General features: G+C 37.3%; 1 protein-coding gene across 7 annotated transcripts in view; it reads left to right on the plus strand.

The window, feature by feature from the left end:
- PRKDC (protein kinase, DNA-activated, catalytic subunit) overlaps nt 1-27313 on the plus strand; it is a 219931-nt gene that overhangs the window by 85388 nt on the left and 107230 nt on the right. For all 7 annotated transcript variants that reach the window (XR_012020234.1, XM_072804689.1, XM_072804690.1 and 4 more), the window contains 9 exons: nt 670-797; nt 10292-10499; nt 14073-14251; nt 15217-15385; nt 15627-15692; nt 16767-16839; nt 18113-18261; nt 20660-20794; nt 20994-21113. Coding sequence is in view for 6 of the 7 variants with exons in the window: in XM_072804689.1 (XP_072660790.1) it covers nt 670-797; nt 10292-10499; nt 14073-14251; nt 15217-15385; nt 15627-15692; nt 16767-16839; nt 18113-18261; nt 20660-20794; nt 20994-21113 (1227 nt within the window). In the remaining variant the exon portion in view is untranslated. The remainder of the gene's footprint in view (nt 1-669; nt 798-10291; nt 10500-14072; nt 14252-15216; nt 15386-15626; nt 15693-16766; nt 16840-18112; nt 18262-20659; nt 20795-20993; nt 21114-27313) is intronic.

Genomic DNA, 27313 nt, shown 5'->3' on the forward strand with positions numbered 1-27313 from the left:
CTTGATGCTGAGATGCTGAGTGTAGATCCTGGGGAAAGAGCTTGGTGGTACCACTCTCAATGGTCAGGATACATGCTGCTTTTAACTTGCCAGTCTCCTGTCTTGAATGGTAGGTTCCTGCAATCAGCAGGTCATTGGTGGGGTGACACCATCATATAGGTACCTTCTGAGTATCCTGTTCCCAAGCAGTCTGTTACCTAACTGGTTATAGCATCCACAAAGATTGTACATAGATCTTTGGTACTTTCTCTTAATGTAAATGTGCTAATGTAAATATAAGTATAGTCACTGAACATTTGAAGAAAGCTTCCAACCTAAGAAGATGTAAACTAACAGGAAGAAGGAAATCAGGGAACTGAATCAATAAAGGGAAATGGGAGATGAGAACATTAAAGAAACTGTAAGAGTAACTTCAGAGATGAGAGAAGAAGGTATGATATCCATGAATAGAACAAATAAATGCTCTTGGAAATTAAATATGTAAAAGCAAAATTTTAAAAAACTTCACAAAACAGACAATAAAATTGAGGATATTTCCTAGAAAGTGGAACAAAACATTAGAGAGGGAAAATGGGAGAGTAGAGACGGATGTTTTAATTTTGTTTTGTTAGTACTAGTAAGAGCAAAGCAAAAATAAAAACTCAGGAAAATTATTATTTTTTTCTCCAGTTTCTAGATGCTTTGGAATTATCTCAAAGTCCTGTATTGTTGCAGTTGATGACAGAAATTCTCTGTCGAGAACAGCAGCATGTTATGGAAGAATTATTTCAATCTACTTTCAAAAAGATTGCCAGAAAGTAAGTCATTCTGTTCTAGTCGGGGACACCAGGAACCATACATATTTTATTTCTGTAGGAAATTATCCTTTCTGTTCCAAAAAAAGTTGAGTGGCAATTGCAGTCCACTGTTACAACTGAATTTTATTTATTTATTTTTTTAATTTATTTTTTATTGGTGTTCAATTTACTAACATACAGAATAACCCCCAGTGCCCGTCACCCATTCACTCCCACCCCCCGCCCTTATTTTGTTTTTCTTGGTGGAGAAAAAAAGACTTACTGTGAAAGTTTCAAACATGCTCAAATCTACAGAATAAGACTGTAACTGGGCATCTAGATCAGAATAAACTAAGAAAAATCCAAATGCATAATGCAACTAAAGTAAGTACTTTGAGAGGAATTTGTAGCTTTTAATACCTATATTAGAAAATAAGAAATCTCCTGAATCGATATTATAAACCTCTGCCTTAAAATCAAGAAAAATAAAACTGAACTGAAAACAAACAGAAGGAAGGGAATAATAAAGATTAGATTGAAAAGTAATGAAATTGAAATTAGAAAAATGGTGGGAAAAAGTCAGTGAAACCAAAATTGGTTCTTCGAAAAGTTAGATGAAATTGACACTGTTAACTTGAAAAACTAGGAATAAAAGAGAAATTACAGTTCATGAAAATTAGGAATTAAGAGGGAAACATTACCACTGACCTCTCAGAAGTTAAAAAGATTATGGGAAAATATTATGAATGATATCATGCCAACAAATTCAACAAATTCAGCAACTTAAAGGGGACAAATTCCTAAAAAGTCACAAATTACCAAACTGACTCAAGATGAAATAGTAAATCTGAGTATATTTGATATATATAATTACGTATAATATATAATAAAATATATTTAATTTCATAACTTCTTCAGAAAATAGAGGAGAAAAGAGTACTTCCAAACTCATCCTGTGAGGCTATTATCACACTGTTAACAAAGGCAGATAGAAACATTACAAGAAACATATAAACCAATATCCTTCATAAATACAGACACAAAAGTTTTCAAAAATATATTTAAAAACTCTGGGGGTTATACTATATGTTGGCAAATCGAACTTCAGTAAAAACAAATGAAAAAAATCCAGCAATATGGTATATGTATAATAGATAAATATTATAGACTATGATATAAATATTACCTTTTATAAATATAATAAATATGTACAATATAGATATATAATATATATAACTTATGTAATATATATTTTATATATACATATATATATAAACACAATAACCAATTGGGATTTGCCCTAGGAATGCAAAACTAGTTTAATATCTAAGAATCAATAGTAAATACTATATTAAAAGAATAAAGGACAAAACCACATTATCATTTCAGGAGATATAGATAAATTTTTGACAACATCCATTCATGATAAAAAGGACAAAAGGTCACATATGAAAAACCAATAGCCAACAAAATATTTAATAGTAAAAGACTGAATGTCAGAGCAGCCCAGGTGGCTCAGGGGTTTAGCGCTGCCTTCATCCCAGGGCCTGATCCTGGAGACCCAGGATCGAGTCCCGCGTCGGGCTCCCTGCATGAAGCCTGCTTCTTCCTCTGCCTGTGGCTCTGCCTCTCTCTGTGTCTTTCATGAATAAATAAATAAAATTAAAAAAAAAAAAAAAAGACAGTGCTTTTCTACTAAGTTTGGGAACAAGGCAAGGGCATACGCCCTTTTCATTCAACAAGATACTGAGATTCTAGCCAGTGCAGTCAGGTAAGATAAAGAAATAAAAGGTAACTAAATTGGAAAAAGGAGTAAAACTCTTTTTAGAGAGAGAGGGAGAGAGAGAGAGAGAGAGAGAACACATGCACTCATAGGGGATGAGGTGTAGAGGGAGAGGAAGAAAAGCCCAAGTAGACTGTGAGCTGAGTACATCGCTCGACTGTGCTCAATCCCATGACCCTTGAGACCATCACCTACTGAAATCAAGAGTTGGAAGCTCAGCTGACTGAGCCATCCAGGTGCCTTAAAGCTGTCTTTTTTTTTTTTTAATATTTTATTTATTTATGAGAGACACAGAAACACATGCAAAGGGAGAAGCAGGCTCCCCATGGGGAGCCCTATGTGGGACTCGATCCCAGGACCCCAGGATCGCGCCGAAGGCAGGCATTAAACCGCTGAGCCACCTAGGAGCCCCATAAAGCTGTCTTTATTCATGAATAGCATGAGGTAGAAAATCCTAAAGATCTACAAAAAAGTTATTAGAACTAATAAACAATTATAAAAAATTTTAGGATATAGGATCAATGTTAAATCCATTGCTTTCTATAAATGAGCAGAAAACATTCAAAACTATATTTAGGAATATAATTGCATTCATAATAGCATCAGAAAGGAAAAAAACAGGAATAAATTTAACAAAAGAAGTATAAGACTTGTACAATAAAAATTACAGCTCATTGCTGAAGAAAATTAAAAACTTAAGTATTTAAACATTAAACATTAATTTAAAAATTAAAGATTTAAATAAATGGAGAAACATTCCATGTTCATGAATTTGAAGATTGGGTATTGTTGACATGGCAGGTAAAGTTGATATGTAAATTTAATGCAGTCTGTCAGAATGCAAGCAAGACTTCGTGTTTGTGCAGTTTAAAATTTTCATTTTAATTAAACCTTACTGAAAATATACTCTCTAAGGATACAAAAATTTTGTATACTAAAATCACCTGGTATTTTTCAGTATATGGTTATTATGCCAATTAGGTATGCTTATTTCAGCTAATTATGAAATTTTAAAAATTGTTTATATTTTATCTTTCGATGTAATTTTCTTTTGAAAATGTAAAATATTTATATAATTTGAAAGTCATAACTGTAAGTTCGCCCGGTGGCCCAGTTGGTTGTGTGTCTGCCTTTGCTTCAGGTCATGATACCAGGGTCCTGGGATCGAGCGCCATGTTGGGCTCCCTGCTCATGGGGAGTCTGAATCTCCCTCTCCCTCTGCTGCTCCTCCCCCTGCTTGTATGTACACATGCACATGCGCACTCTCTCTCTCTTGCTCTTTCTCTGTCAAAGAAATAAAATCTTTTTAAAAAAAAGTCATAACTGAGGTTTATTTAAGAGTCTTTCTTCTGTCTGTGTCCCCTCTCTTATTCCTATTCACCTGCGTTTTTTTCTACCTATCTATTACAGATCACTCCATGTCAGTACAAAATCTTTCTCAATCCTTTTTAATTTGAATAACTATATAACTAATATAAATAAGTTATTGATTGTGAAGAAGTAGCATAGTATTTTGAAGCAGCCCTATTGATAGACTTTTGGGCTCAATTTTTTACTACAAAAAAATAACAGTGAATAGTTGTGTGTATATGTCATTTTGTATTTTGCCAATATATCTTTGGAGTGGATTCCGAAACATAATTCAAACGTAAATGCATTTGTAATTTGTGTGTGTGTGTGTGTGTGTATTGAATTTTATTTATATGTATATTTTTTATTGGAGTTTGATTTGCCAACTATAGCATAATACCCAGTGCTCATACAGTCAGGTGCCCTCCTCAGTGCCCATCACCTAGTCACCCCATCCCTCCGCCCACCTCCCCTTCCACCACCCCTTGTTAGTTTCCCAGATTTAGAAGTCTCTCATGTTTTGTCACCCTGATTTTTCCCACTCATTTCCTCTCCTTTTCCCTATAATCCCTTTCACTATTTTTTATATTCCCCAAATGAATGAGACCATGTAATGTTTGTCCTTCTCCAGTTGACTTACTTCACTCAGTATAATACCTTCCAGTTCCATCCACATCGAAGCAAATGGTGGGTATTTGTCCTTTCTGATGGCTGAGTAATATTCCATTGTATATATACATAGACCACATCTTCTTTATCCATTCATCTTTCGATGGACACCAAGGCTCCTTCCACAGTTTGGCTATTGAGGCCGTTGCTGCTATAAACCTTGGGGTGCAAGTGTCCTGCCATTTCACTGCATCTGTATCTTTGGGTAAATCTCCAGCACTACAGTTGCTGGGTCATAGGGTAGTTCTACTTTTAACTCTTTGAGGAATCTTTTTAATTCTTCTCTAATTTCCTGGTTGAACCTTTCATCTTTCAGCAGGATGCTCTTTAACCTCCACATGTTTGAATTTCTTCCAAATTTCTTCTTGTGATTGAATTCTAGTTTCAAAGCATTATGGTCTGAAAATATGCAGGGGACAATCCCAATCTTTGGTTCGGTTGAGACCTGATTTGTGACCCAGTATGTGTTCTATTCTAGAGAAAGTTCCATGTGCACCTGAGAAGAATGTGTATTCATTGAGTTTGTATGGAAAAGTTTTGTATATATCTGTGAAATCCAATGGTCCAGTGTATCATTTAAAGCCCTTGTTTCTTTGTTGAGGTTGTGCTTAGAATATCTGTCATTTGCAGAAAGCACCTTGTTGAAGTCGCCTATTAGTGTATTAATTATTTATGTCTTTACCTTTGTTACTAATTAATTGATATACTTGGCAGCTCCCACATTAGGGAGATAAATATTCATGATTGTTAGGTCTTTTTGTTGGATAGATCCTTTAAGTATGATATAGTGTCCCTCTTCATCTCCTAATATAGTCTTTGGGATAAACTTTAATTTATCCAATATGAAGATTGCTACCCAGCTTTCTTTTGAGGATCATTTGAATGGTAAATGGTTCTCCACCTTTCATTTTCAGACCGGAGGTGTCTTTAGGTCTAAAGAGTCTCTTGTAGACAGCAAATAGATGGGTCTTGCTTTTTTATCCAGTTTGAAACCCTGCGTCTTTGATGGGATCATTTAGCCCATTCATGTTCAGAGTAAATATTGGAAAATAGGCATTTAGTGTCATCATAATACCTATTCAGTCCCTGTTTTTTTATATATATTTTTTATTTATTTATTTATTCATGAGACACACACACACACACACACACACACACAGAGGCAGAGACACAGGCAGAGGGAGAAGTAGACTCCATGAAGGCAATCTGATGTGGGACTCGATCCTGGGACTCCAGAATCATGCCCTGGGCCAGAGGCAGGCGCTAAACCGCTGAGCCACCCAGGGATCCCCAGTCCCTGTTTTTGTGGCTTATTTTTTGGGCTTCCTCTTTCTTTTACGGGGTCCCCCTTAATATTTGTGTAGATTTGGTTTGGTGGTCACATGTTCTTCCTGTTTCTGCTTATATGGAAGCTCTTTATCCCTCCTTCCATTCTAAATGAGAGACTTGCTGGATAAAGTATTCTTGGCTGTATGTTCTTCTCATTTGGGACCCTGAATATATTTGCCAGCCCTTTCTGCCCTGGCAGGTCTCTGTGGATAGGTCGGCTGTTAATCTCACATTTCTCCCTGTATAAGTTAGGAATCTCTTGTTTCCTGTTGCCCTAAGTTTTTTTTTTTTTTCTCTATATCTTTGGAAGTTGCAAGTTTCACTGTTAAACATCAAGGTGTTTAATGGTTTTTATTGATTTTGGGGGGGAACCTCTCTATTTCCTGGATCTGAATTCCTGTTTCCCTCCCCAAATTAGGGAAGTTCTCAGCTATGTTTTGTTCAAATACATTTTCTGGCCCTCTGCCCAGTTCACATTTTCTGGAACCCCAATTATACATAGTTTTTTTTTTTCCTTCTGAGACTGTCATTTATTTCCCTTAACCTTTCCTCATGGTCTTTTAGTTGTTTTTCTCTTTTTTCCTCACCTTCCTTCCTTGCCATCAACTTGTCTTCTTTGTCACTCACTCTTTCTTCCATCTCATTAACCCTCGTCGTTAGGACCTCCAGTTTGGATTTCATCTCATTTAATTGATTTTTAATTTTGGCCAGATTAGATCTAAATTCTGCAGTTGAAGTCCCTTGAATCCTTTATGCCTTTATCCAGAGCCACCAGTAGCTTTATAATTGTGCTTCTGAATTGGCTTTCTGACACTGGTTTTTTTTTTTTTCTCTCTCTTTTTTTTTTAGTAATAAATTTATTTTTTATTGGTGCTCAACATGCCAACATACAGAATAACACCCAGTGCTCATCCCGTCAAGTGCCCACCTCAGTGCCGCCACCAAGTCACCCCCAACCCCCGCCCACCTCCCCTTCACCACCCCTAGTTCGTTTCCCAGAGTTAGGAGTCTTCCATGTTCTGTCTCCCTTTCTGATATTTCCCACTTATTTTTCCTCCTTTCCCCATTATTCCCTTTCACTATTATTTATATTCCCCAAATGAATGAGACCATATAATGTTTGTCCTTCTCCATTTGACTTACTTCACTCAGCATAATACCCTGCAGTTCCTTCCATGTCGAAGCAAATGGTGGGTATTTCTCATTTCTAATGGCTGAGGAATATTCCATTGTATACATAAACCACATCTTCTTTATCCATTCATCTTTCGAAGGACACCGAGGCTCCTTCCACAGTTTGGCTATTGTGGACATTGCTGCTATAAACATTGGGGTGCAGGTGTCCCGGCGTTTCATTGCATCTGTATCTTTGGGGTAAATCCCCAGCAGTGCAATTGCTGGGTCGTAGGGCAGATCTATTTTTAACTCCTTGAGGAACCTCCACGCAGTTTTCCAGAGTGGCTGCACCGATTCACATTCCCACCAACCGTGTAAAAGGGTTCCCTTTTTTCTCCGCATCCTCTCCAACATTTGTGGTTTCCTGCCTTGTTAATTTTCCCCATTCTCACTGGTGTGAGGTGGTATCTCATTGTGTTTTTGGTTTGTATTTCCCTGATGGCAAGTGATGCGGAGCATTTTCTCATGTGTTTGTTGGCCATGTCTATGTCTTCCTCTGTGAGATTTCTGTTCATGTCTTTTGCCCATTTCAGGATTGGATTGTTTGTTTCTTTGCTGTTGAGTTTAATAAGTTCTTTATAGATCTTGAAACTAGCCATTTATCTGATATGTCATTTGCAAATATCTTCTCCCATTTTGTAGGTTGTTTTTTAGTTTTGTTGACTGTATCCTTTGCTGTGCAAAACTTCTTATCTTGATGAAGTCCCAATAGTTCATTTTTGCTTTTGTTTCTTTTGCCTTTGTGGATGTATCTTGCAGGAAGTTACTGTGGCTGAGTTCAAAAAGGGTTGCTTGTGTTCTCCTTTAGGATTTTGATGGAATCTTGTCTCACATTTAGATCTTTCATCCATTTTGAGTTTATCTTTGTGTATGGTGCAAGAGAGTGGTCTAGTTTCATTCTTCTGCATGTGGATGTCCAATTTTCCCAGCACCATATGTTGAAGAGACTGTCTTTCTTCCAATGGATAGTCTTTCCTCCTTTATCGAATATTAGTTGAGCATAAAGTTGAGGGTCCACTTCTGGGTTCTCTATTCTGTTGCATTGATCTATGTGTCTGTTTTTGTGCCAGTACCACACTGTCTTGATGACCACAGCTTTGTAGTACAACCTGAAATCTGACATTGTGATGCCCCCAGCTATGGTTTTCTTTTTTAAAATTCCCCTGGCTATTCGGGGTCTTTTCTGATTCCACACAAATCTTAATTTATTCTAACTCTTTGAAGAAAGTCCATGGTATTTTGATAGGGATTGCATTAAACGTGTAAATTGCCCTGGTTAGCATTGACATTTTCACAATATTAATTCTTCCAATCCATGAGCATGGAATATTTTTCTATTCCTTTGCGTTTTCCTCAATTTCTTTCAGAAGTGTTCTATAGTTTTGAGGGTATAGATCCTTTACCTCTTTGGTTAGGTTTATTCCTAGGTATCTTATGCTTTTGGGTGTGATTATAAATGGGATTGACTCCTTAATTTCTCTTTCTGCAGTCTCATTGTTAGTGTATAGAAATGCCACTGACTTCTGGGCATTGATTTTGTATCCTGCCACGCTACCAAATTGCTGTATGAGTTCTAGCAATCTTGGGGTGGATTCTTTTGGGTTTTCTATGTAGAGTATCATGTGATCGGCGAAGAGGGAGAGTTCGAAGAGGGAGAGTTTGACTTCTTCTTTGCTAATTTGAATGCCTTTTATGTCTTTTTGTTGCCTGATTGCTGAGGCTAGGACTTCTAGTACTGTGTTGAATAGCAGTGGCGAGAATGGACATCCCTGTCTTCTGACATTGAATTTTAATCCAAATTGTAACTCTGTGGTAGATAGTGCTGTTTCTGATTCTTTTTTGGTGAATTCTTCCTTCTTGTCATTTTGCTCAGTGCAGAGTGGCTGTAAGTGGCCTTGGTCATGAATATTAGCCACCACCTAAATGAATTTCACCTAGATGGTTCTTGTTAGAAGGAGAAAACCTTTCTCTCTGTGGCGTTCTGGCTCTTCTCTATTTAAATCCCAGGTTCAATTTGTAGTTGCTCAGTATGTTTTGAAAGTTATCCACGTAAGTTGGTGTGACCAGGAGAGTTGAGGATCCCTACTCTTCCACCATCTTGCTCTCCCCCTTGCATTTGTAATTTTGCAAGCTTTCATTATATCCCTTTTTCGGGGGTTGATATTATTTGATCCCTCGGCAGTAAATGAGTGTCTATTTTGTCAGTTTTGCCAGTAGAGAGTATCGTGTCAAACACTTGTATTTTTTCCCATTTTTTATAGGTGGGAAAGAATTTCGAAGTGTTGTTTTAATTTGTATTTCTTTTATTATAATTGAAGTAGAACATATAGTTAAAGCTCATTTGCATTTATTTTCAGTAAACTACTGTCTTATTTTTTATAATCAGACTTTGTTCTTTTTCTTTTCTTCTCCTCCTTAGTTTTCTCTGTAAGTGTTTTAGGGCTGTGTTTCTACCGTGCTGTCAGAGAGCTCCTCAAAATAATTTAAATCAAAGGCGGTGCCCAAGTAAATATTACAGAAGCCCATATACCATCTAGTAATGTCCTGAGTCTTAAAATTTTCTGACTGAATTATCTTCTAAATTGAACATTTTGGCCCTGGTTCATCCTTCTACGAATCAGGATTTTAGATCTGGAAAAGGATTTTAATGATCATTTAGTCCTAAGCTCATATTTTTGTAGGTGAAGAAACAAACTCTGTATTCTTGGTTTATAGACTTACAGAGAAAATCTTATAGATGATCATACAATATTTTATATTCCAGATGAGAATATAAAGGGCCAGGTGAAAAAAAAAAGGGGGGGGGGCAGGTGAATATATCTCTGTAGGAAATAGGAATGGCTGTTTGTTTTTAGGAAGAGACTAGATTTTTTATAACTCATGAGTTTCAAATTCTGAATCTGTGATCATCTTTAGGCCCGAGACTCTCCGAAAGCCTTCCAGCTATTTTCTAAAAATGGTCAGATTTAAAAGTAATGAAAACAATTCTCCTTAATGCCTAAATTGCGCTTGAAGATTTCTGGGGATGAGTACAATAATATGGTTCATGTACAAATGCTACTTGTATTTCATGGTTTTTATATGATCTTTAAAGTTACTTTTAAAATTTGTAGTCATTGGTGTTTATTTTGCTTGTTATGTGGGTAGGCACTCATAAAATATTTGTTCAAAGCAGGCATGTTGATATAATTCTTTTTTTTTTCCTTAGGAGTTCTTGTGTCACACAATTAGCCCTTTTGGAAAGTGTATACAGAATGTTCAAGAGGGATGACCTACTTTCAAATGTCACTCGCCAAGCATTTGTAGATCGCTCTCTTCTCACTCTGTTGTGGCATTGTGGCCTGAATGCTTTGAGAGAATTCTTTGGCAAAATTGTGGTGGAAACCATTGATGTGTTGAAGTCTAGATTTACAAAGGTATTTGTACATCTGTTATTAAATTTAATGGTAATGAGAATTGACCAATCTCCTTGATCAATGTCCTTAAAAACTTCGATGTGTGGTTGGAACTAGAGGGTATTATGCTAAGTGAAATAAGTTGATCAGAGAAAGACAATTATATGATCTTACTCATATGTGGAATTTAAGAAACAAAACAGAGGATCATAGAGCAAGAGAGGAAAAAATAAAACAAGATGAAATCAGAGAGAAAGACAAACCATAAAAGACTCTGAATCATAGGAAGCAACTGAGGGTCGCTGGAGGGGAGGAAGTGGGGTGATGGGGTAACTGGGTGATGTAATGAGCACTGGATATTACATTACATAAGACTGATAAATCACTTTCCTCTACCTCTGAAACCAAGAATACATTATATGTTAATTAATTGAATTTAAATAAAATTAAAAAAAAACTGCAATGGATCATTGTTGCTCAAGGAGTATTACCTCAACAGTTTGATAACAATCTGTAGTTACATGGAGTCTCCATTAGTTTCCTGAGGGTGTTTTAACAAATTACCACCAACGTGGCTTAGAACATCAGAGATTTATTCTCTCTTAGTTCTGTAAGGCAGAAATCAGAAATCAGTTTCCTTGGGCTTTCGTCAAGGTGTTGCAAGGCTATAGAGGCCCTAGGGATAAAGCCTTTCTTTGCCGCTTCCAGCTTTTGTGACAGCCTGTATTCCTTGGCTTGTGGCTAAGTCACTTCTCTCTTTGCTTCTGTGGTCACATTGCCTCCTCTTCTTTTGTCTAATCCCTCTTTGCCTCTCCTATAAATATATGATTGCATTAGGACCCACTTTGATCATCTGCTAATTCCAGATCCTTTACTTGATTTTATCTTTATAATCCTTTTTTATCATCTAAGGTAACGTTCAGGATTCCAGTGATTGGACCGTGGGTATTTGTAAGGGGATGTTATTCAGCTTAATATAGTCTCCCTGCATCAAATGTTCTCACTCGCAAAATACATTTTTCACATCCTAACATCTCCCAGAGTCTAAACACATCACCTCATCAACCTTTAAGTCAAAATTCAATCTGAGTATCATCAGCTCAGAGTCCTTGCTTTCATCATTCAAACTGTAATGAATCACGTATGGGTAAGATTCTGGGTATGATCCATCTTTGGGCAAATTTCTTTCCATTTGTGGACCTGTGAAACTAGAAAACAAATAATTTGTTTCCAAAAGACAGTGGTTCAACAGGCATAGGATGACAATTATAGTCATTCCTATTTTAAAAAAGAGAAAATGAGGTAAGGAAGAAATCAGTGTTCCATAGGTGCAGGCAGGCAGATTCTGCCTGGATAATATAATGCTTTGTGCTTGGTGTTCTGCCCTCTAGACCAAGACTCCATTCTTAGAGTCATTCTTTTTTCTTGAAGGATGGCATATATTTGCAGCTGAGTAGTTTTTATCAATCTGTTTCTTGCCTGTGGAATTCAGGGAGTACAACAGCTTTGTCCACCACCCCCCCACCCCCCATTTAATTTTGTCTCTGTCTGCTTCAGTCTAAGCTGGTGGTGTTTCCTCGGGTATGACATTCTCAACAACTCATAGCTCTCCTGTGTGTGTCTTGGTGGTTTACTCCATTAGATGAGAGTCCTTCACAGGTCTTTGTTGGATAATTACATCTCTGTTCTTGGTTCTATTGAAATGGATGAGGGCATCCAGGAGTCCCATGCTAATTTCTTCAGTACTGGCTCAAGAATGTCCAGCCACACCCTTGTTCTTCTCTCCCAAGCCACTTTTCTAACAGTGAATTTCCTAATGTTAGCATCTTTCACAATCTGGGTAAGCTGAGAATTTCTCAAATCAAGTTTTGGTTCTTATTGCTTAGTAGTTTTTTTTTTTTTTTTTAAGATTTTATTTATTTATTCATGAGAAACAGAGACAGAGAGGCAGAGACACAGGCAGAGGGAGAAGCAGGCTCCACACAGGGAGCCTGATGTGGGACTCCATCCCAGGTCTCCAGGATCAGGCCCTGGGCTGAAGGCGGCGCTAAATCACTGAGCCACGTGGGCTGCCCTCCCTGCTTAGTAGTTTTTTTTTTTTTTTTTTTTTTTTTTTTATGATAGTCACAGAGAGAGAGAAAGAGGCAGAGACACAGGCAGAGGGAGAAGCAGGCTCCATGCACCAGGAGCCCGATGTGGGATTCGATCCCGGGTCTCCAGGATCGCGCCCTGGGCCAATGGCAGGCGCCAAACAGCTGTGCCACCCAGGGATCCCCCTGCTTAGTAGTTTTTAATTCAATTTGTCTCTTGCACCTCACATGTATTATAAGCAGCAAAGAAGAAAGCAGCCAGCACCTTCAACAAATTTGCTTGGAAATTTTTTCAGCTAAATATTCAAGTGCATGGCTTACAAGTTCTGCTGTGTATATAACTGTAGAACACTTTCTCAGCCAAGTTTTCTTGCCACTGTATAACAAGGATCCTCTTTCCTCCAGTTTCCAAAAGTATGTTCCTTATTTCCTTTTGAGACCTCACTAGCAACTACTTTAATGTCCATATTTCTACCACAAGTGTGTTTATGATGATTGAGAAGTTCTGTAAGACAATTTTAGCTTTTTCTGTCAAGCTTTTTACTTCCTTATGAGCTCTCACCAGCAATGCCTTCAGTGTTGATTATTTCTGCCAGCAGTCTCTATAGGCAGTTGGCTTTTTCCGTCATGCATGGCAAATTTCTTTCAGCCTTTACCCATCATCCATGTGTTAGAGCAGGTCCAACTCTTGATACCAAAATGTGTATTAGTTTTCTAAATTTTCAGTAACAAATTACTGTCAGCTTGGTGGCTCAAAACAACAGAATTTTATTCTCTCCCAGTTTTGGAGGCCAGAAGTCTAATTAGTTTCACTGAGCTGAATTTGTGATGTTGTCATGACCACAGTTGTCCCAGCAGCCCTGAGTATCCGCTCCTTGCCTCTTCCAGCTTCTGGTAGCTGCTGGCATTCCTCAATATGTGGCTGCATCATTCTGGCCCCTAATTCCGTCATCACATAGCCTTTTCCTGTATGTCTCATTTCTCTCTCTTTCCTCTTGTAAGGTTACATATGGTTTCATCTGTGGCTGAATGAAAACCCAGAATTGTCTCCCTATCTTAAGATCCTTAACTTAATCACATTCACAAAGTCCTTTTTTGCCTTATGAGAGTGTATTCACAGGTTCCAGGGATTAGGATGTGGATATCTTTAGAAAATTCTGTAAGTACTTGAAAATTTTGTTTTTTATTACTTTGAAGTTTTACCTGCTATTGGTCATGTCTTTGATAAGATTTTGTGCAAAAGCCCTATATTCACATTCTAAGGTCACTATTTGGACGTTGTGCATTACTTCCTGCTACACTCAGTATAACACATCAGTATTTAGATCTATGTTTCTGACCTTGGGTGGTCTCCTATTGAAGTGATTCAACAGCCATGTTAAAATTATGTTATATGTAAAAAGCATTGAATATTAAATATATGTATTTGAGTATTTGATATATTCAATAAATAATTTTTCATATTTGATTAGACCAAAGATAATCATTTGTTACCTTTCCTTAGCTAAATGAATCTACTTTTGATACTCAAATCACCAAGAAGATGGGGTTTTATAAGATGCTAGATGTGATGTATTCTCGTCTTTCAAAAGATGATGTTCACTCAAAGGAATCTAAAATTAATCAAGTTTTCCACGGCTCATGTATTACAGAAGGAAATGAACTTACAAAGACACTTATTAAGTAAGGTTTTAGTCAACTTTTGGTTTGTTTGATTGGTTAATATTTTTGATGCATGTATCATTATGCTTGTATATAATGTGAATAAATGTTTAAGTATGAGTTTTTATAATTTTCTTTTTATGTACAAACTACTTAGACTTCAATTTAGCAGGTTATTGGGTAGCATGTTTTATCCTATACTCATCTTTTATAAGGAATAAAACTCGAATTGTTTTTTTTCCTCCCATTCCCCCACTCCTTAATAGCTTGATATATTTTTAGTGGTGTGATTTACAATATAAAGGGATTTATATATTTTCCTGACCGCCATTTGAAATTAAAGGAATAGATTGTGTGCTGATAAAACTGTTTTCAACAGTAGTTGGTCACCTGGGCAGTTTGGAGACCCCATCCTGCAGAATGAACTCTTAGCTCCTTAGCATGGCAGGCGAGCTCTTTTAAGAATGCACCCCCCTCTACACCTTTTGCTCACTGCCAGCCACTGCTGCTTCCCACCACATCTTCTGAACACACCATGTGGCTTATCCCTCACTATAAGTAACACTCTTCTCTCTGTTCATAATCCTTACATACATTTCCCCTTTGACTTAGAATTCAAAATACGGTTCATATTTTTTCTTTAAACCGTTGCTGGCTCCTGTGCCTGGCTTACTGTTGATCCTCCTTGCTTCCATCTCTTAATTTACTGGGCTGGTTGCTGTTGCTGTGCGTACCACAGTGTGGTGAAATCCCTGGACCCCACCTTTACCTTGAGATGTGCGTGGGTTCCGTGACTTAAGTTGTCTTTCTTTTTTTTTTTTTTTTTAAGTTGCCTTTTATTTCCAGTACCTAGTATTATGCCAGACACAAACGTGACACTCAGAGAAGGCTAAACTGAATTCAGATTCTGTTGTCTGGCATTGTTGGGCTTATGCTTCAATTTCCCTGTTATATGAATTAATTTTTAACCTGCATCTATTCTACAGATTGTGCTATGATGCATTTACAGAGAACATGGCGGGTGAGAATCAGTTGCTGGAGAGGAGAAGACTTTACCATTGTGCTGCATACAACTGTGCCATTTCTGTTATCTGCTGTGTCTTCACTGAATTAAAATTTTACCAAGGTTTTCTGTTTAGTGAAAAACCTGAAAAGGTAGACTTTTCATAAAACTTCCAGTTGCCATCAGTGCAGGATTTCAAGTTAATTATCTAAATTAAAATTATATCATAATTTGCCCATAATTTGCACATCCTCAGAATATTGAGGATGTAGTTCTTGTAGTTCTGCATATATAAAGCTAAAGTGCTTCACCATGAGTTATTAAGTATAGTAGCATCAGCAATAAGGTTCTCCACTATTCAGATATTTTTTCTATGACTCTTTGGATTTACAGAACTTGCTTATTTTGGAAAATCTGATTGACCTGAAACGCTGCTATACTTTTCCTATAGAAGTTGAGGTGAGTGAAATTTTTTATTGGTGTTCCTGAGTTTGAAAAATTTATCAGATGCTTATAGAAAAAACATATTATGTTAAACATGTGAAATTCCTAGTATTCAATTTGAACTATAATATCTGGTACAATTGCAGGCAACTATAGAAAAATGATCATAACTTGATTTTTCCCTCTCTTAACTAGTGAAAGATAGAAAATGGCAATAAAAGATGCTGTTAGAACATATCCCAGAAGTTGTTTGCTGAGTAAATTCCTCTGGTCAGTGAAATTGAGATCTATCCAGATATAGCATTATAATGCTGTGGCCCTGCTTGGGTAATTTGGCAGGATAATGGGAGTTGTCTGAGCAGAAGTCATGGTAATAGTTGGGAAACTTGCTGTGGCAAATGTGACAAGCTTAATTTTAGCCAAGCTAAGTTTGACATGCCAGCCTCAGCAATTGGTGGGAGATTGTAGGTGCAGCCTTTCACAGCCCACTGGAGATGGGAATTGGGTAGAGTGCCAGGGCTTGTACACCATGGTATAGGTCAGGAGCTGTCACTCATATTAGCATGCGTGGCTGCTGACCTTATCAGGTCTCAGGGGTTCATGAGTTCACATAAGTGGTTGCTACCTGCCTTGTTCCCTTTTGGGACAAGACTAGGAACTTTTTTCAAGGTGTATGTTCAAAGAACTAAAAATAAAAAAAATATAATATCATTCAGACAGTTGCTGTATGTTACTTCTAAACTTTACAATAGCATTGTAAGGTGCTGTGTTATACCATAACTGTATAGTTCAGGAAACTGAGGCTTATAGGTCAGGTATAGTCTATTGATAATCTGGGCATGTGGCTGCCAGAGCTTTACCCACATTAGGTGCCAGAGCCCAGAGGGGAAACATGTGCCTCAGTGGGGTTCTGTGGGAAAAGCATTTCTTAAGGGCACTCACCTGTCTTTGTGGATATATTTAGTGATTTTATATTTGATAAAAGTCTTGTTCAAAATTTAGTTTTTTTGGTCGAATTGCTATTAAAATAGAAAATGTGTGATCATGATTCTAAAAAGTTTTAAATTGTATATTTGTTTTGCTTAACAGGTTCCTATGGAAAGAAAGAAAAAGTACATTGAAATTAGGAAAGAAGCCAGGGAAGCAGTAAATGGGGATTCAGGTGGGATATTTTCAAAATGATAAGATTCTAATTTGTTATGTAACCAATGATATTTGTTATGTGAATAAAAAAATTTTTAAATATCCAAAAAACATTGAATTGGAGTTCAAAAAGCTTTAAGTGGCAAATAGAATTCTATTTTGAAAGAAATGCAGTTAGCTAAACTTTAGCTTCATAGAAGGACCTCAGAATGGGCAAAGAGGGCTAAGAAGAAATGGTATGCTTTTTCTAAAAGTGCAAGATTGGTTGATAGCTATTTTTTGCTTATGCATTATGTCGTTTGCTTAAATGCATTCAGAAATCAGTGTTGAAATAAAAGACCCATGCTGCCACTCATCTGTTTCAGACCTCCCATCAATTCCCACCTCCCTGAGAACAGAGCTGCCTAAGTCCCCTTGCCCTGCCTGGCTCCCCCCTGCGACTCTGCCCCAACGGCACTGTCCCCTGGCTGTGCTTGTAGGCACAGGGCTCATTTGGCTCCTGGGCATTTTTACGTGATGTCTCCTCCGCCTAGAATAATCTTGGTCCCAGATATCAACTTTTGTTTAATGCCAACCTTTGAAGGAAGTTCTCCCTGGCTTCCCTATTCAAAATTAACCCTCTTTTGCTCCCCATGCTCCTTGTTTTAGTTTTTTGGTTAATTTTTCTTCATAGCTTTTTGGTTTTTTTTTGAGGATAAAATTGGGACCAGTCTTATGTGTAGATTACTTGTTTTTCAGTAGTATCTTTCCCCATGTTTCTGTTAGACTTTTTTATTAAGGTTTTTATTTATTTATTTGACACAACAAGAGAACATAAGCAGGGGGAGCAGCAGAGGAGAGGGAGAAGCAAGCAGACTCTGCACTGAGCAGGGAGCCCAGTGCAGAGCTCTATCCCAGGATTGTGGGATCATGACCTGAGCCGAAGGGAGATGCTGAACTGACTGAGCCACCCAAGCGCCCCTAGACTTTATATACAAAATATACCCCATCAAAAATTTAATGCAAGAAAATTTTGTTAATATATCCAAAAATAATATATAGTTTACCTTAATGTCTCTATCCATGACAGTAGAAAATAACTGCTCAATAATGACAAAAACAAAAGGAGATCTTTCCCCATTTCTTTTGCTTTGTTAATCTAGTCAGTCTGTTGAGAATCACAGGATTGATGAAAACTTTAGTTAACACTTTTAATTTTATTAAAAAAAACACTTTTAATTTTAATATCGTTTGAGCTTAGAGAAATACATTTTTTCACCAATTTGAATAAATGTATTCTCTTTATATTTCAGATGGCCCTCATTATCTGTCTTCCTTGTCATATTTGGCAGACAGCAGCCTGAGTGAGGAAATGAGTCAATTTGATTTCTCAACTGGCGTTCAGAGCTATTCATACAGTTCCCAAGACCCTAAATCTACCCATGGTCATTTTCGGAGACGGGTGATCACATTTCATATATTAAAAAATATTATTGGCATTTGTAAAGGAAGAGAGGTGTCATTGTTAGTGGAAGCCAGTTCTCTGTGGGTAGTCCTCAGAGGATAGTGTGTGGAGAATTTTCTAGGATCTCTAAGCCTTCCTTTGTATAGGCTCAGCAATTGGAGTTCACCAGTATAGGAAAGAAGGCTCTCTTCAAGGGCTGATTCACCTTAGTCAGTCTCCATGAAATTAGTGTTTGAAATCATAACTGCATATAAAGGTTTCCAGTGAGAGAGATAACAGTCATAGAGACTCAGATGCCATGCTGATATGACTATTGCATTATCCTCTGCAGAAGATGAAGAAGTTGTTCAAATATTAGATGTTATCAAACTGAAATGACTGAATGCATCTGGTTCACAAATGATAGCTTAACCTCATGAACAGAGATAGGAAACTGTAGACACATACCTATGCACTTACATAGGGACACAAATGTGTACACATATGGAAAACCATGAGCTCCATGGAACATCTGTTTCCCATCTAGGGTTCATTCAAGTTTTTCCCTTTGGTTTCTTTGAAATGCACTGACTCACTTCTTCTTTCCCTTAACCCCTCTGAAGCTCTCCTGGTGTAGGTCCTGAAGAATAGGTGGGCACCCCACTCTCTCTGTCTCTACTTCCGGGTACTGTTAGGCAGTTCTTGCCCCACTTTGGCCTGCCCGTTGGCTTTTTGCCTGAGAAGGGCTTGAGCAGTGCAGTGTTTTTGAAGTTGAGTTGGACTGTAAAAGTACAACATAAAGATGTTGCCCGTAGGATTGGCTTCTTCCTTTGTATTGAATACTTCAAGAGGAGCCCATTCATTAATTCTTTCATCCAGATTGTGTCATACACCTGTACTGGGCAATAAAAGAGTACGATTTCGTTCTGTTATGACTACATTGTCTAGTGAGACTCCTCCTTTGTGAATAGGCCATTTCCATTGAGGCATCTTGGGTTCAGTCCTAATGCCTTCAATTTGATTGCGTGACTTGACTCTCTGGTTTCAGATCTATCCAGTCTTTGTGAGCAGCATCTTGACATGCAGTAATTTTGACTGAAAAACATATTGAGTAGAACTGATTGCAGTCAGATACTGTAATTAATTCCTTTGACACCTTACCAGGTATCTGGAAAATGGGTCATCACCGTTACTCTGATTTTTCTTTTTTTTTTTTTATGGCTCATTGTTTTTTTTCTTATTTCTTGTAACCCTGATTGTGTATGATATAACCCTGATTGTGTATGAAATTTACTATTTGAGTGCTCATTTAGCACTTCTCTTACTACAACATAACACCACTTTCTATCATTTCTAAACCTCCAATTTATGGAAATTTCCATTATCTTTGGGAAGAAAGAGACCATGGGCACGGGTTACAAGAGGAGTACTTTTACAAATACTGTGCAGCCTGGGAAGTGATGTTCTTAGATAGCTCCTGCTGCCAGAGAAGAATGAATTACTGAACTATCTAGGGACATTTTTTTTTTAATAATAAATTTATTTTTTATTGGTGTTCAATTTGCCAACATACAGAATAACACCCAGTGCTCATCCCGTCAAGTGTCTAGGGCCATTTTTATTCCTCTTTCTATTCAGTCTCTGCAAGCACTGAATTTCCCCATGCTTAATTTTAATTTTAACTGTACAAAAACTTCTTAGCATCTCTCAAATCTTTCTTTCCTGGAAGTGATCTGTGCTTGGAAATATCCAGATAAATAGTTTCACTTTTTGTGTGTGTGTAAAATTTACTGTACAGGTATGTAAAACCTCAATTTAGCATTACACTTATAAAATGATTACCTCTGCTGTGATTTCTGAGAATTTTAGGGCCAACAATGGTTTAAAAGTTTTGTTCTTTTATTGATTAAAATTTCAAGACAAGGACTTTACAGAATTTTTTCAGAGAAAAACTCTTTTTCAGTTTACTGAGAAAAAAAATATAGGTAAAAATTTATCTTATAGTTTAACTTCAGTAGCTCCACTTCCTCCATAATGTGTCCAATAAGAATTATTGTTCTTAAGGAGTTGAGAGTTCTGGGGCCTCCCAAGACAAACATTTGTAAAGATCTTGCTGTCTGTACAAAGCAGCATGTGTGGCATTGATGCTGTGATCTGAATGTGACGCTGAAGGGAGTCACCATGCGTATAAGAGATCAGAGAGGAAATCTGTATCTAGAATGTAAGGAAGACATGAAGTCCTGGGTTATTTTTAGTTGTTTAGTAAGAAAACCTAACAAGTGTATTCAATATTATTACTAATATATCATTGTTACCTAAGTATGTCTTTTATGATACTGTCTCAAAAGTCAGAATATCAGATACACTGAAATTTTAGCAGTGTACTCTTCATCATCAGATTCTTCCCTTTTCCTAGGAGCATAAAGACCCCATGGTCCAAGATGCTGTCCTAGAGTTAGAGATGGATGAGCTCAATCAACACGAATGTATGGCAACCATGACAGCCCTGATTAAGCACATGCAGAGAAATCAGATACTATCTAAAGATGAGGTTTGTATCTGCTAATCTTGTCTCATTTAATTCTGTTTATTAGTATCATAGTAAGAATAAACACTTAATATCAAATACCAAATTCTGTATCTAATAAACATGATTTTTTTGTTCATGTCTTACTTTGTCATCTCATAATATCAAAATGTGAAGTTATTTCATTCCACTTTTTAATGTAATCTTGAATGTATCATTTCAGGGTTCAGTACCAAGAAATCTTCCTCCTTGGATGAAATTTCTTCATGACAAACTAGGAAATCCATCGGTATCATTAAATATCCGTCTCTTCTTAGCTAAGCTTGTTATTAATACAGAAGAAGTAAGTAATTTATTTCCTTAAAAATTCTTTGCAGTTGGTAAGATGGCAGAGAAATAGGGGGACCCTAAGTTTGTCTTATCCCTCTGATGCAACTAGAAAGTTAGCAAATCATTCTGAAGTCAGTCAGAGGTCTGAGAAAACAAATGCCACAAATTTACCAGAAGAGCGACCACTGACCACCGTTTGGAAGGTAGGAGGTGCAGAGACTTGAATCCATTTGTGGCATAGCAGAGGATACAGCTGGGGGAGGGAGCCTGCTTAAGGAGGCTACTGCAGAATATAATTAGTGGAGTGCAAAATCAGGACTTTTAGAAGTCTGCTAAGTGGGGGATGTTCATAACTTAAAGTAGCTTGGGTGCTGAAGCAGGGCAGAATCGCAGGTGTGACAGCATAATCTTAGGATCCCTGGGGTCGCAAGAAGAACATCTGGTGCCTAAGTGTGGTGGAGCCCCCAAGCATAGGAGCAGAGAAGCGGGCTGAGAACACTCAGTCTAGGTTCTGGCTCTGTGCTCTGTGTTGCCATAAACTGCGCAGTGATCGTGCTACCACTTTCCTGGGAGGGGTCTAGCAAAAGGTAGAAATGGGCTGACACCCTTACACTCCCGTAGGAAGAATAGCGTGGGTCCACCCCACAGGAGTCCCTAAAATTTGGTTTGAAACTCAGTCGTATGCCTGAGATGAAAGGGCATAGTCACCGGCTGAGTGAACACAGTTCTCATGGAAACTGGGGAGACAAGAGTGATGGCTCTTCTGTGAGGGCTCCCTGAAGAGTGGGGAGTGGGGAGCACCACCATGTTCATTCTGCCCATCTGAGCTGAAAGCCTTCAGGGAGCAAAACAGCGCCACTTAGTGGAGTCCGGAGCTGCTAACACCAAGCTCTGCCTTTGCTCACTGGAGATGCATTTCCATGAGAGCAGGTGCGCCTGAGAATCAGTGCAACAGGCCCCTCACCAGAAGGCTTGCAAATAACTCACTCTCACCAAGTTTGCTGATGATAGAGGGCTACAAGACTTCAGCTCTAGGGGAAAACACTATATACCATTCTCTTTTTATTCCTTAGTCTTTTAGTATTTCTTTTTGTTATTTTTAATTTTTTTCATTTAATTTCTTATTCCTATAAAATTTTTATCTACGTATATACTTTACATGTATATCTTATTTTTCATTTCCTTTCACTGTATTTTATTTTATAATTGCATATATATATATTTTTTTCTTTCTTTGGGATCTAATTTCTTTTAACAAGAAGATCAAAACACAATCAGGATCTAGTTTTGTTTTGTTGTTTTTTTCTGTTGTCATTGTTACTGTTTTTTTTCTTTCTTTATTCTTTTCTTTCTGAACAAAATAACAAGATGAATAAATTCACCCAAAAAGAAAGAACAGAAGATAGTATTTACTGCCATGGATTTCATCAATATGGATATAACTAAGATGTATGAACTAGAATTTAAAACAACGAATAAAAAAATAATATTAAAACAAAACAACGAATATAAAGATACTAAGTGGGCCTGAAAAAGCATTAGAAAACCCTAGAGAGAGAAAAAAGGAAAAAAACCTAGAGAATCTCTTACTGTAGAGATAAAAGAACTAAAGTTTAGTCAGGCCAAAATTTTAAAAAGCTATAACCAAGATGCAGTCCGAAATGGAGTCTAAAAAATGAGGATGAATGAAGCCGAAGAGTGAACCAGTGAGTGATACAGAAGATAAAATGATGGAAAATAAGAAAGCTGAAAAGAAGAGGGAAAGAAACATACCAGATCAAGAAGATAACTGAGGGAATTCAGTGATTCCATAAAGCAAAGTAATATCCATATTATAGGAGTCCCAGAAGATGAGAAGAAAGGGGGATAAGGTTTATTTGAAGGAAGTATAGCTAAGAACTTCCCTAATCTGGGGAAGGAAACAGGCATTCCAGTCCACAAAGCACAGAGAACCCCCCTCAAAATCAACAAAACCAGATCAACACCTCAACATATTATGGTGACCCTTGCAAATTATAAAGATAAAAGGAAAATCAAGGTGCCTGGGTGACTCAGTTCGTTAAGCATCTGCCTTTGGCTCAGGCCCGTGATCCCAGGGTCCTGGGATTGAGCCCTACGTCAGGCTCCCTGCTCAGTCAGCAGTCTGCTTCTCCCTTTCCCTCTGCCTTGGCTGGTGCTCTTGCTCACTCACTTGCTCTCCTCTCAAATAAATAAAATCTAAAAAAAAACAAAAAAAACAAAAAATCTTGAAAGTAGCATAGAATAAAAAGTCCTTAACATATAAGGGTAGACACATAAGGCTGGGAGCAGACCTGTCCACAGATCAGGGAAGCCAAAAAGAACTGGCATGGTATATTTAACACGCTAAGTGGGAAAAAATATGCAGAAAAGAAATCCAGCAAGGCTGTCATTCAGAATAGGAGAGGTAAACGGTTTCCAGGACAAACAAGAACTAAAGGAATTTGTGAACACTAAACGAGCTGTGAAAGAAATATTAACGGGGATCCTTTGAGGGAAGAGAGAACCCAAAAGTAACAAAGACCAGAAAGGTCTTTGGAACAGTGACCTACAGGTAACGCAATGGCACTAGATTCGTATCTTTCCAGAATTACTCTGAATGTAAATGGACTAAATGTTACAATCAAAATGCATAGGGTATCAGAATGGATTAAAAAAAAAAAAAGACCCATCAATATACTGTCCACCACAGACTCATTTTAGACCCAAAGACACCTCTAGATTGAAAGTGAGGGGGTAGGGAACCATTTATCTTGCCAGGGTACATCAGAAGAAAGCTAGAATAGCCATTCTTAAATCTGACATATAGATCAAAGACTACTAAGAGATGAAGGACACTGTCTTATAATTAAAAGGTCTGTATAGCAAGAAGATCTGACAATTATAAATATTTATGTTCCTAACTTGGGAGCAGCCAAATATATAAACCAATTAATAACAAAATTATAGAAACTCATTGATAATACTACAATAATAGTAGGGGAATTTAACACCCTACTCACAGCAATGGACAGATAATCTAAGCAGCTAATCAACAAGGAAACAAAGGCTTTGAATGACAGACACACTGGACCAGATGGCGTTTACAGATACATTCAGGTCATTTCATCCTAAAGCAGCAGAATATACATTCTTCTCCAGTGCACGTGGAACATTCTCTAGAATAGATCGCAAACTGGGTCACAAATCAGGTCTCAACCACTACAAAAAAAATTGAGATAATACCATGCATATTTTCAGACCACAGTACTATAAAACTTGAAGTCAACCACAAGAAAAATGTTGGAAGGACCACAAAAACATGCAGATTAAAGAGCATTCTACCTTTTTAAACAATAATTAATTAATTAATTAATATATTCATTTATTCATGAGAAACAGAGAGAGGCAGAGACACAGGCAGAGGGAGCCTGATGTGGGACTCGATCCCAGGATCACGTCCTGAGCTAAAGGTAGATGCTCAACCACTGAGCCACCCAGTCATCCCAAGAGCATCTTACTAAAGAATGAATGGGTCAACCAGGAAATAAAGAATTTAAAAAAATTCATGGAAACAAATGAAAATAAAATCATGACAGTTTAGAATTTTTGAGATACAGTAAACATGATCCTAAGATAGAAGTATGTAGCAATAGAGGCCTTCCTCAAGAAACAAGTCTCAAAAGCACAACTTAACCTTATACCTAAAAGAGCTGGAAGAAGAACAGCAAATAAAGCCGAAATCTAACCGGAAAAGAGAAATAATAAAAATTAGAGCAGAAATCAATGATACAGAAATCAAAACAAATGAAAAGCAATCAGAACAGTACAATGAACTGAGGAGCTGGTTCCTTGATATAATTAATAATTTTGATAAACTCCTAACCAGACTTATCAAAAAAAAAAAGGGAAGAAAAAGATCCAGATCAATAAAATCATGAACAAAAGAGGAGAGATCACAACCAACACTGAAGAAATGCAAACAATTAGAGAATATTATGAATAATTATATGCCAGCAAGGCAATCTGGAAGAAATAGAATCATTCCTAGAAACATAAAACTATGCCAACTGAAACAAGAAGGAATAGAAAACCTGAACAGACCCATAATCAGCAAAGAAATTGAATTAGTAATCCAGAATCTCCCAACAGCAGGAGTCCAGGGACAGATGGTCTCCCAGTGAAATTCTACCAAATATCTGAAACTGTTCCCAGAAACGGAAATGGAAGGAAAACTTCCATACTCATTCTATGAGGCCGTCATCAAACAAGGCAAAAACCCCCACTGAAAAGGAGAATTACAGACCAGTATCTCTGCTGAATGTTGATGCCAAAATTCTCACCAAGATACTAATAAGATCCTAAGGTACATTAACAGGATATTCACCATGACTAGGTAGTCTTTATTCCTGGGCTGCAGGGGTAGTTGACATTCCTCAGTTCAATGAAGGTGATACACCACATTAATAAAAGAAAGGACAAGAACCCTATGTCCTTTTGATAGATGTAGAAAAACCATTTGACAAAATGCAGCATCCATTTTCTGCATCCTCACCAGCATTTGTGTCCCATCTTGTTAATTTTAGCCATTCTGACAGGTGTGAAGTGGTATGTCATTGTGGTTATGATTTTGTATCCCTGATGATGAGTGATGTCGAGCTTCTTTTCATGTGTCTGTTACCCATCTGGATGTCTTTCTTTGGAAAACTGTATATTCATGTTTTCTGCACATTTTTTAACTGGACTATTTGTTTATTGGTTATGAGTTTTATAAGTTCTTTATATATTTTGGATACTAGCCCTTTATTAGATAAACCATTTGCAAATATCTTTTCCCATTCTGTAGGTTGCCTTTTAGTTTGTTGATTGTTTACTTTGCTGTGCAAAAGCTTCTTATCTTGACAAATTCCTAATAGTTCATTTTCTTTTATTTCCCTGCTTCAGGAGACATATCTACGGAGAAGTTGATATGTCATAGATGTTACTGCCTGTGTACTTCTGTAGGATTTTGATGGATTTCTGTCTCACATTTAGGTCTTGCATCGATTTCGAATTTATTTTTGTGTATGGTGTTAGGAATTGGTCTAGTTTCATTCTTCTGCATGTTACTGTCTAGTTTTCCCCACACCACTTGTTGAACATTCTCTTTCCCACTGAATATTCTTTCCTGCTTTGTCAAAGATTAGTTGGCTATAGGATTGAGGGTCATTTCTGGTTTCTCTGTTCTGTTTCATTGATCTATGTGTCTGTTTTTATGCCAGTACCATGCTGTTTTGATGGTCACAGCTTTACAATATAGATTGTTAAAGTCAGGAATTATGATGCCTCTAGCTTTGGTTTTCTTTTTTTCAGCATGCTTTTGGTTATTCAGTGTCTTTTGTGATTCCATATAAATTTTAGAATTGTTTGTTGTAGTTCTGTGAAAAATGCTTGTGGTATTTTGAAAGAGATTGCATTGAATGTATAGATTGCTTTGGGTAGTATAGACATTTTAATAATATTTGTTCTTCCAATATGTGATAATGGAGTGTCTTTCCATTTCTCTGTGTTCTCTTCAATTTCTGTCTTAAGTGTTCTATAGTTCTCAGAGTACAGATCTTTAACCTCTTTGGTTAGATTTATTCCTAGATATCTTATGGTTTTTGGTGTAATTGTAAATGGATTAATTTCTTGATTTCTCTTTCTTTTTTTTTTTTTTAAAGATTTTATTTATTTATTCATAGAGATGCAGAGAGAGGGAGAGAGAGAGAGAGAGAAAGGCAGAGACACAGGCAGAGGGAGAAGCAGGCTCCATGCAGAGAGCCTGACATGGGACTCGATCCAGGGTCTCCAGATCACGCCCTGGGCTGCAGGCGGTGCTAAACCACTGCGCCACCGGGGCTGCCCTTGATTTCTCTTTCTGCTGCTTCATTATCAGTGTAGAGAAATGCAGATTTCTGTATGTTGATTTTGTATTCTGTGAATTTGCTGAATTTGTGTATTAGTTCTGGCAGTGTTTTGGTGGACTTTTTCAGGTTTTCTACATAGAATATGACATCATCTGCAATAGTGAAAGTTTGACTTCTTCCTTGCCAATTTGGATGCCTTTTATTTCTTTTTGTTGTCCGATTGCTGTGGCTAGGACTTCCAGTATGGTGTTAAATGACAGTGGTGGAAGTGGACATCTCTGTCGTGTTCCTGATCATAGATGAAAAGCTCTCATTTTTCCCCATTGAG

Source organism: Canis lupus, chromosome 28 (assembly GCF_048164855.1).
Source record: "Canis lupus baileyi chromosome 28, mCanLup2.hap1, whole genome shotgun sequence".
In the NCBI taxonomy this organism is placed as follows: Eukaryota; Metazoa; Chordata; class Mammalia; order Carnivora; family Canidae; genus Canis; species Canis lupus.